Consider the following 11,686-nt stretch of genomic DNA (forward strand, 5'->3'; position numbering starts at 1 on the left):
TATAAATATTGCCCATGATAAAATTGGTGGCACACACACAGATTCGTGGAATTAATAAGTGCACAGTGCCCATGATAAAATTGGTGGCACAGACACAGATTCCTGGAATTATAAAGGGCACAGTGCGCACGATGATGTCGTAGTCATTTAGCAGACGCTCTTATCCAGAGCGACTTACAGTAAGTACAGGGACATTCCCCCGAGGCAAGTAGGGTGAAGTGCCTTGCCCAAGGACACAACGTAATTTTGCACGGCCGGGAATCGAACCAGCAACCTTCGGATTCCTGGCGCAATTCCCTAACCGCTCAGCCACCTGAGCGGCTAAACACACATAGGGGGCAATCACCCGTGAAAAAACAGGAACCCCTATTATGTAATGCATGTGAACATTTATTAATACAATCAGGTACAAAACAAGTGTCTTTATTAAGCAACAGCTATCTTAGAAAGTCGAAATTGTCACAACAGAAATTGTACCTTCAGGAGCTACTACACAATCAGTTTGGGCAGTAATCATTTACAGGCACATGCTACTATTGTAGTCCTCCAAACAGTATATATCATATACTGTATATAACAGGAGACAAGCTCAGTTGACAGGGAGGCATTTACAGATGCATGTATACACATGCATACTATCAAAGCCATCTTCAAGTACACACTATCACACATAGTTTGAGTCACAGAAAAATACACACAAATGCAAAATAATATTTGCCCTTTTTGACCTCAAATAATTGGTTGGGCAGGTGATGTGTTGGTATAATTGCCAATATGCAAAAACAGTACACTTGAATACATAAGGACACAGACAAATCCAATGACAAATAAGACCCATTACGCTTTCTCAATTCTATGCCATTCAATCCTTTAAAAGAGCATGTTGAGACGTACTAAATATCAGGTCATGGTTATGACCTTTTTGTGAGGTTTTTGAACCCAAATCTTAATCTACGGTGGCAATAAAAAGATAACAATGGTACATGAAGTGCAATACCCAAAATGGCTTTCAACAAATGTTGTCAGGAAGGGGTGAAGGATGATATATTTTATATTTTACACCAACACCCTAAAAACGACAAAAAACGCCACTAGACTCACTTTCTGAGAAGACATAACCTCAGAGCATTACCTTGGTAGTGTAATACTATTGTACCACATGCAAACTCAGTTCTTGTAGAGGTCTTCCAGTGTGTATGCAGTAAAATGCTTCAGATTTTCCCAACATTACAATACCAATTTCAGTGCTTGCTCTAAGTAGAGCTGTCCCTAACAACAAAATGTATACATTTCCCCATATTCCTAACCTTAACATTTAGGTCAATATTATTTAATATCTATCTAACCATGGATTCCAGACCCTGGTGTGCGAAATAAATGTCTGCAGAAACCAATGTGGCCTTTGGATGTAAAATTCTATACTTTGGAGAGCAGTCCAGATTCAGGGGCAGTGGCTTTGATGATATTCTGTACTTCCTTGAATTTGGGGTGTTCCTTGTCAGCAACCAGCTGCAGCAGAACCGATTCGCTGGTAGTGATGATGATGCCGGTCCGCGCCAATCTCTGAGATGGTGAGGACAGGAGAGTGGGAGGTTAAGGGAGTCAAAGAAGACATTCATTAATTAGGTTTAGGTAAATGGGTAACACCCTATCAACACCCAAATCAAAGGTTAACACAGACAGTCAATTAACAGAGACTGATTCAACACCACACTATATTAAGAGTATTGACATACTAACCTCCAGGGCAAACATTCTGTCCATCATACTGCGAGAAGAGGTGGAGTCGGCCACAATGTGTACCTCATAGCCCCGTCCTATCAGGTCAAGAGCAGTCTGCTGGATGCATACATGGGTCTGGGGTACAGAGAACTACTAATCAAATTTGGAAGCTCCTAGGGTGCATCATCATGATTGTAAAAACATTTTCTGTATGCATTTTGCTTGTAGGGCAAGACAATAACCAAATTATACAATGACAATAGGGGGGGGGTCAACTTCTTCTCCAGGGCGTGTATCGACCCCCCCCTCATTTCTGTCTCTACATGGTCGGGTGACACCCCCCCCCAAAGCTGTAAACCTAGGGGAAACACGGCCCTCGTAATTCGAACCCTGACAATACCACTAGGCATCAGCAACACCTAAACACTAATAAGACTCAAAGCAGAAAGGACAAGAGAAAACAAAATATTCTATGTTGTGATTTCTTGTTCAATGGCAAAAGCAAAAAATAAATAAATAAAGTACCTCAACTCCAAACAGCACCACACTGCGGACCCCTGGCAGCTCAGTAAGAGTGGCCTCCACCTCCGGAAGCACCATGGAGAACTTGGTTTTGGGAAAGACCAGCCTGGCACCAGTCAGGTCCAGCTCCTGTACCGTGCTACCCAGACCTTTAGGGTACTGCTCTGACACAATAATAGGGATGCCCAGGATCCGGGCTCCCTGGAGCTGAGGACAAAAATAGAAAGGGAAAGACAGAGATGAGGTACAGAGGGTCTGACAGGTCAAGGGACTAACAAAAAAGTCCTCTTTATGAGGACTGTTTTTTTCAATATATCAATGTGACATTTTTGTCACAGACACAATATACAAACCAGACAATGACCACCATTGACCATGACCAGATATCCCCTGACGTTTAAACCACTGTAAGAGTGTTCCAATGACTTTTTTTCTGAATAGTGTCAAACTTATAGTAGGACAGGTTACTTTCAGAGCACCTGTAAGTAGACGTAAGAGGTTTAATGTGAAGCTTCTTGTTCACTTTTGTATTGAATCACACTAAGCAGAAGACACCAAAAACATACAATACACCAAACTGCAATTTTTTATCAGGTCATCCCCCACCACCGAGACATTTAAGTCTCGTCTTAAAACATATTTTTATTCTTTGGCTTTCGAGTCAGTTTAGGGTCACTCGTTGTTACAAACCCTCCCCAGATGTGAGTAAGTTGCCTAGGGCGGGGAGAGGATGCAACGCTGCAACCCCAATAGGTAACCAGGAAACGAGACCAGGTGACAGGGAACACTGGACACAGGGATATATATATAAAGGTTTATTGGCTGGATAAGTAACCTCGACAAGGGTACAAGGGAACGGAGAGCGTTGCCAAATAAAAGAATGAAGTAAAACCACCCTGTCTGCCTATCCACAAACTAACTAAACAAAAGTACAAAGGGGTGGCACCCGCTCCTTACCTAGTGTTTCTCCAACAGGTAAACTACCTACGTGATGGGAGGTGTAAACCCATGGGTAGCTTGCCTGTCCCCTTGTTCCTTGCCGGGGGCCAAAAGAAAAGCTACACCGAGTGTAGATCAAAACGAAACTAATAACAATACAAACAAAACAAGGGAGAACAAACACGAACGAACCAAAGTCAAAATAGCAGAATGTCACAGTAACAAGCAGAACACTGAAACAAGGTCTGGCAGCTCTCCCTCCTTCTCGGTCGAACTGCGCGGCGTCTTATGCCATCTCCCGATTGGCTGCGTGGTAGTTGATTGGTCGGGAGCGGGATACAGGACTGGCCAATCAGGACGCGCCTGTGAGAGGAGGAGGCAGCGGGGAGGGGACAAAAAAGGGACAACGAACAGAACCACAGAACACAGAACAGTACACAAGAACAGGGGTCGTAACACGCCCACACAAAAAGAGCGAACCTGGGGTCCGTGACAAAACAAAGCAAACTGATTATCCATATACGGTACGACCACTACAATACAGAACACACATAATTACTATACCGTGGACAGGGCATCAGCTAGGACATTGTCCGAACCCTTCTTATGGCTTATCTCGATGTTGTATCCCTGCACAATCAGAGCCCAGCGCATGAGACGCTGGTTGGTGTTATACATGCGACTTAGGAACACCAACGGGTTGTGGTCTGTATACACCGCTACAGGCAGTGCACTGGACCCGACATACACCTCAAAGAATTGCAGAGCAAGGAGCAAAGCTAATGTCTCCTGTTCGATGGTGGAGTACCGGGACTGACACTGGTATGTTACTTCTTAGAGAAGTAACAGTAACATACCGGGTGGTCCACACCGTCCACGTCCTCCTGTAGGAGAACAGCTCCAGCACCCACCGAAGAGGCATCCACCTCGAGCTTAAAGGGTGTCCTGAAGTCAGGACCAGAGAGGACAGGTGCACTACATAACAAGGCTTTGACGACGTTGTAGGCAGCCTGGCACTCTGCCGACCACACGAACGCAACCTTAGGACTAAGTAAGTCTGTCAACGGAGCAGCAACCGAGGAGAAGTTCCGGCAAAACGTACGGTAGTACCCAGCCATGCCTAGGAACCGACGCAACTCCTTACTGGTCGTTGGCACAGGATACGCCATGATCGCGGACACTTTAGCTGCGATAGGGCGTACCTGGCCCCTCCCAACCTGCTTGCCCAGATACGTGACGATAGCCTTACCAAATTCACATTTGGCCAAATTAACTGTAAGCGAGGCAGCGGCCAACCGTTCAAACACAGTCCTCAACGCCTGCATATGTTCTGGCCAGGTAGCCGAGTGGATGACTACGTCGTCCAGATAAGCGCAACAGCTGGGGATATCACCCAGCACCAGATTGACCAACGTTGGAACGTCGCTGCAGTATTGCGCATACCAAAGGGCATTACTGTGTATTGACAAAAACTGTCAGGGGTTACAAAGGCTGAAATAATGGAGGCACGAGGGGTAAGAGGTACTTGCCAGTAACCCTTCAGCAAGTCTAACTTTGATACATAGGCGGCCCCTCCAACAGTATCCACACAGTCCTCCATACGGGGTAACGGGAACGAATCCGGCACAGTAACGGCATTTACCCTCCTGTAGTCGGTACAAAACCTAAATGTGCCATCGGGTTTAGGGATCAAGAGACATGGGGAACTCCAGGGACTGGTACTTGGGGTGGCTAACTCGTTTTTAATAAGATACGTCACCTCATCTTTCAGAATTGCCCTTTTTGTCATGTTCACCCGGTAGGGATGTTGGCTGACGGGGGCAGCCTCACCGACATCGACGTCGTGCTCCAGCACCGTAGTACGGCCTGGCACATCCCCGAACAGCGAAGGGAACGCCCAAATAACGGCGGTTACCTCGGCGCTCTGCCCCTGGTCCAAATGCTCCAAAAGGGACACAAGGGAATTCAGCATCTCCGTGTTACACAAGCGAGCACCCTGCTGCTGTGCTTCATGGAACTCAGACCGTCTTCGTCCCTCACGGAACTGACCACACAGATCGGACCCAAAGCAACAGTCGGTACGGCCGAGATTAAAGGCGTATCCGCGTCTACAGCGGATCCAGCCGATCCTGGGGTGGAGTTCCTGGCCTGATACCTTTTTAACATGTTAATGTGACACATTCGAGACTGCCGCTTCCGGTCAGGAGTGTCGATCAGATAGTTTGTGGCGGTACACTTTTCCCTAACGATGTACGGGCCAGAGAAACGTGCTGACAAAGAAGACCCAGGGATAGGCAGTAAGACTAACACCTGGTCACCTGGTTGGAACGAGCGTGACACCGCCTTCCTGTCATAATGCTCCTTCATGCCCGTCTGAATAGCGGCGATCGCGTCCCTTGCCAGGGCACAGCCCTTGCTTAGCCGCTCACGGATGCGACTAGGGTTGCAAAGGGGCGTAAAGTTTCCGGTAAATTTCCGGAAAGTTTCCGGAAAGTTTCCACGAGAGTTTTGGCTCAGGATTTTTTTTAATTTTTTAAACGTGCCAAAGTTTTTTTGCAAAAGCATTTAACAGGGAACTTCAATGTAGTTGAGAACAAGACTATGCACGCCTAGCTCAGCTGGACCCTGAATGCAGCTGGTTGGGAACATTGTCTGCCAGAAACCTAAACGTAAAACGTTCTGTTGTTTTTGAACGTCTTTGTCATCAGTGTTGCGTCTGAACATTTCATTCCTATGCCTGGCAAGTGTGAGAGCTCCGAATTCCGTAGAGGCCAAGAGCGGTATTGCAGACAGAGATTTCAATTATAGCTTGCAACATATTAACCCTCGTGCTGCCTTCGGGTCACATGACCCAAAGGTTCATAACGAACCATTGTTGTGTTTACCCAATTTTACCCAATACAAAAACAAATAAAAATAATTTTCTTTTAACCATTCCAATGTGGGGGGTCTGAGACAGCCCGACAGTTAAAAGAAAATGCTTCACTTTGTTTTTGTATGAGGTAAATTTGTCGCAATACGACGGTGGGTCACAATGACTGATGGGTCAGAATGACCCGAAGATAACACAAGGGTTAAAAGACATTTTTGGAGCTGTGAGCTTAATTTTTTTTACTATGAACTGAACTAGTTCATGTAGAAAGTGAACTTTCCCAACACTGTTTGTCATTACCTAGCATATTGATTACTTGACTGCTTGATTACTCGGCGTGACTGAGCGTGCGTAGTTACGCACGCCGGAAAAGCTTCAGGGAACTCTCCAGCCAGTTCTTCAGACGAAGAGGAGTCGGGGGAATCCAACACCACAGGCAACACCCTACCACCCGCAGTATCATTCCCCAGAAGGAAGTCAATGCCTTTCACGGGTAGCTCGGGTTGTATACCTACACGAAACACGCCACTCACCAGTTCGGAGGTCACATGCACTTTGTGCAGAGGCACTGGCACACAACCCATTTCTATGCCCTGTAACAGTACCTGAGACCCACAATATGACTGAACAGACCAGGGCAAAACGTCCAACAAGAGCAGGGACTGTGAGGCACCTGTATCCCGTAGGATAGTGACTGGTCGCCTATCCTCAGCTTTAACAGTCAAAGAAACGAAGCCCTTAAATATGAATGGAACGTAGCTAGGATCCACATTCTGGGGACAGTCAGGGGGTGCTCCTGTCACACTTCCAGGCACTCCCCTCACCAGCCCAATCCCCTTAGGGGGTTTCAGGGCCTGTGAGGCTGAAGGTTTACGCCGTAGGACAGGGCACATGGATATCAAATGGCCTGGCTGATGGCAGTAAAAACACTCGCGGGACTCCCTCGAGCCCGGAGGTGCATCGGATGGACGGCTATGGGGTGAGACGGGAGGTGAGGCAACGGTCTTTCCTTCTAAACGCGGAGACATAAAGACTGTCTTGTGCGTCAGTACAAACTTGTCAGCTAATACTGCGGCTTGGGACAGAACATACACCTTTTGTTCGTTGAGATAGACCGTCAACCGGTCGGGAAGACTGTTTTTAAATTCTTCCATCAATATTAACTCCCGCAAGGACACACGGTCCGTAGCCTTGCTTGCCGCACAACATTTGTCGAAGAGAAACTCCTTCTCCCGTGCAAACTCCACAAACATACGGTTGGGGGTCCTAAACCTTTGCCTATAAGCCTCGGGTACCAATTCGTAGGCACAGAGTACCGTGGCCTTCACTACCTCATACTGTGAACCCTCTGCTATCGAGAGGGCAGAGATGACCTCCTGGGCTTTCCCAGTCAACCTGCACTGAAGCAAAAGAGACCACACCTCCTCTGGCCAACGCAAAGCCGCAGTCACCCGCTCGAACGCCCCGAAGTACGCGTCCACCTCAGACTCTCTGAAAGGCGGTACCAGCGCAATGTTTCTGCTAACATCAAAAGACGCAAATGGGTGGTGGAGGTCATGGGGAGTAGAGGAACGGAACCCTGGGGGAATAACAGGAGTGTGGGCAGCCTCCAACTCCAACTGTCGGATTTTTACTTTCGCCTCCAATTCCATCTTGCGCACCTCTAATCGAAAGTTGCTGTCAACCTGCCTTACGTGCTCCTTGTCTCGTTGTTCCAGTTCAAGCCGGGCTAACCAAACCCTTAGTACAGCCTCACTAGTACTTGAACCTACGCTGGGGGACAAGGCAACAAACCGTGGCAGAGTAGCAGTGTTACAGGGTCGTAACACTCGTGCTTACTGTAATTGTGATGTTTGTCTGTTTTTCTTATTTATTGTTGTTTTGCCCTATTTGATGATTTTGTACAGCACTTTGGTCGCCATTGGCTGTTTTTAAATGTGCTTTATAAATAACTTTATAAAAATGACTTGACAAGCGCTTTTTGGATAATTAAATTTCAAATCAAAATGTGGAATTCCATCCTTCTGAAATTATTTTGTGATTTGAGAAATGTATTCTCCTAACATAAATCTTCAGTCTCACATAAAAGGCAATAAAAATAATTGTTTTACTGTCACAGCACATCAATGGTGATTACATTTACATTTTGTCATTTAGCAGACGCTCTTATCCAGAGCGACTTACAGTAAGTACAGGGACATTCTCCCGAGGCAAGTAGGGTGAAGTGCCTTGCCCAAGGACACAACGTCATTTGGCACGGCCGGGAGTCGAACTGGCAACCTTCTGATTACTAGCCCGCTTCCCTCACCGCTCAGCCACCTGACTCCTGATTAGGTTGGAAAGGTAGTATAAAGTGAAGGAATTGAGGATTTTCTTCATAACGTGCAAGATTTCTGGAACCGAGTGCTGGTTTTATTGAAGTAATTGAAGTTTTGTACAAAATTCAGATTCTCAAGCCACAATTAGGATTAAATAAACAGTAACCTTAAAGCACCTATAAGATCTTGGTGTTATCACACAGTACAATTTACATTGTTCCCTTCAACAAACAGTTCACTGTGTAAACAAATGCTTATATTTTTCAGCTCTAGAAATGCCATGAGGTACACTGAGGAGCCAAAACATTATGACCACTCACAGAGGAAGCATATAAAAGTGATCATCTATTCCCATTGGCACTTCTTTGCTTTTCACAATGTATGCTTCATGTTTTGGCTACCCATAATGTTTTTGGGGCTATCTTGTTGTTTATGATCATTGACCTATGCACTTTTGTAAAGCTCTCTCTTGGAAGTCGCTTTGGATAAAAGCGTCTGCTAAATGAATAAATGTAAATGTAAGAAAAATGGGCAGGAGTAAACTTGGCAACTTTGGCAAGGGACAAATCCTTATGGGAGTGTCCATGATGGCCCCTGCCCTCTGCCGTCAAATGCACTTACAATGGACAAACAAGTGTTGGAACATTGAAGCAGTGGAAGAATGTCACCTGGTCCGATGAGTCCGGTTTTCTTTTGCATCTTGTGGATGGTTGTGGCCGTGTGCGCTATTTACCTGGGGAGGTGATGGGCCCTGGATGCACAACAAGCTAGTGGAGGGAGTGTGATGCTCTGGGCAATGTTTTGCTGGGAGACCCTGGGTCTGGTCATTCATGTGGACATCAATTTGATACATGCCACCTCTAAACAGTTAGCGACCATGTACGCACACCCCTTCATGGCAATGGTATTTCCTGATGGCAGTGGCCTCTTTCAGCAGGATAATGCGCCCTGCCACACTGCACACAGTGTTCAAGAATGGCATGGAGTACATGAGGAATTATTCAAGGTGTTATCAAGGCAACCAACTTCACCATATCTCAATCCGATTGTTTTGGCCACACAAGAGAACCAACAACATATTAGGCAGGTGTTCATAATGTTTTGGCTTATGAGTGTATGAGCTCCACTCTACAATGACTTGATCCCCTCCAACTTGAGCTTTATATAAATATAAAACTTTTCCTATAATAATAATAATAGCAGTAAGACAATAAATATTAAATGCCCCAATCCACTGCCCTATAAATGAAAGGAAAATAGAAAAATCATACCAGCCTCTGTCCCACACTGATGATGTCACCAAAGTACTTGATAGCTGGCCGGAATCTTTCTTGCATGTCGCAGCAAAAGAATGCTGTGGTGCCAGGGGATAGGTTGCCCAACATCGTCACCTGAACAAACCCAAAGACAGTTAATTATGTAAACATAAATAGACTCAGTACAAATTTTTTCTATACATTTTAATTTTTTTATTTAGTCCAGACAGTAGTCCAGAAAGTTGTTTGGTTGGAACAAAATTGATGGGTCTATGGATTATGGCTGACCGCCAAGAATAAAGAGTCAGCAGCATTTTCATAATCTTTATCCTTATCCAGCTCAATCCTCTGTCAGACATTCCTGATAATCTCCATTCAAAATCTTAATTCCAATGGTTTTCAATTTATCTAACATATCTGTAATATTCCACATCATGGTATAGCATTTGTGGGTCATTATAGAGTATGATAATGTTTACCAATTGCCCCAAAATACGTACTGAAAATGAATATTCTCAGACACAGAACTACATTGGTATATCTACCAATATGGGGCTTTGGTTTCATCCAAAGGTCACTATGACCTGCTGGGTTATCAGCTATCAGGACCAATGTGTCTACCAATCACTCTACAACAGAGGGCTCAGCTGGTGATACCGTATGCACACAAGCGTTTTTACTGGAACTACTGAAACAGGACACATTTGCCTGAGAATCAGACTCAGAGCCCCTTTCGATCCATACACACACCTTTTTACAGGTTTTATAGTTTGACTCACACCATTTTAAGACAATGTAGGCTACTGTCTTCAGTGGGTAGGCCTACAACATCAGCGGGTAGTGATTGCAAGTGTGTGCTGCTGAATTTGTAGTCTAAAGACTCACCTCTGTTTGCAGCGGCACTAGGCGAAGTTTGCATTTCTCAGTCACCCCAAATCCTTTCGGCAAATCAATGTACTGTTCCCATTCGTCTGAATACAGTTGAATTATAAATTTACTGTGGACGTCGATCTGAGGTCCATATAATGACAAAAACTTCTGAATAAGCAATTCATATCCATATCCGACGGGTACAGAGGACGGCCTCGAAAACAGAGAAAATGAAAATAAAACATGGACATGATTGTTGTTGGTGTGACCATCCGCCATGATGGTTTGTAATGTTCTTCCGTTTAACAGCCTACTACAGAAATGAAGCAGAAATGACACGCCTGTCAGTGTAGCCTATAGGGGAAAGGGACATTTTCCATTTCAGTTTCGTAGCATAATCTCTGTTTACAGTGTGACGTACAGTTTGGCTGTTATACAGAAAATGTTTACTCCTCGACAGGTCTGCAAACGCCTTTGTAAACCGAGATTTGTTAAAACGTTTGTTAACCGAGACCGTAGGTCGAGGTTTACAAACAAATCGTTTTAACGTTTAATCGTTTAATGTTGTCAGAGCAATCAGCTGCACTTGCACTGGTGACGTCACTACACCTCCAAGGCAACATATCAACAACATCAATTCGTCTTCTGTCTGCTTGCGTTTGCGGACCTGGGGGGTGTTCCATCAACGTCGATTAAGGAAAAGCTAGACTTATCTCGCCAAGTCTCACTTACTTTAGCGAGAGTTCCGTTCCATTAAGGTGGCTTATTTTAGTTCTAGCTACGTAACCAAGGTAACTTATACTTCGGAACTAGCCTGATCCATGTCAGGCTAAAAGTCAAGCTAAACTAAAATGTGTTGCAAATAATTTCAAACAGGCGGAAACAGAATCTCAAAAGACAGTTCCGTCGAGTAAATTCCTGCGCGCAAACCACTTTAGTCCCGTGTTCGGAAACGTAAATTCAGACTTTTTGAAGTGCAGACATTAATGATTTAGCTACATGTTTACTTCATCTCCAAAATATATATTAATTTAAATAAACAAGTTAAGAAATAATGTCACTTTTGTTTTCAAAAGCCATTGGTTAATTGACATAAAATAAGGACTTAGAAACTAAGCAGAGCGTCTAGACAAGTTACAATCAATTATGGCGTATCCGTTCTTTGACAACCCTGTGGTGGATGAAGG

General features: G+C 44.9%; 1 protein-coding gene across 1 annotated transcript; it reads right to left on the minus strand.

Moving 5' to 3' along the window:
* Nucleotides 1-407: 407 nt before the first annotated feature.
* isoc1 (isochorismatase domain containing 1) lies at nucleotides 408-10,907 on the minus strand. Its single transcript, XM_062484439.1, has 5 exons — nucleotides 10,515-10,907; nucleotides 9,645-9,764; nucleotides 2,248-2,451; nucleotides 1,741-1,857; nucleotides 408-1,563 (listed from the first exon to the last, which is right to left on the minus strand). Exons 1-5 carry the CDS (start codon nucleotides 10,776-10,778, stop codon nucleotides 1,417-1,419), a joined length of 852 nt encoding a protein of 283 aa, XP_062340423.1. The 5' UTR covers nucleotides 10,779-10,907; the 3' UTR covers nucleotides 408-1,416.
* Nucleotides 10,908-11,686: the final 779 nt, after the last annotated feature.

Source organism: Osmerus eperlanus, chromosome 18 (assembly GCF_963692335.1).
Source record: "Osmerus eperlanus chromosome 18, fOsmEpe2.1, whole genome shotgun sequence".
In the NCBI taxonomy this organism is placed as follows: Eukaryota; Metazoa; Chordata; class Actinopteri; order Osmeriformes; family Osmeridae; genus Osmerus; species Osmerus eperlanus.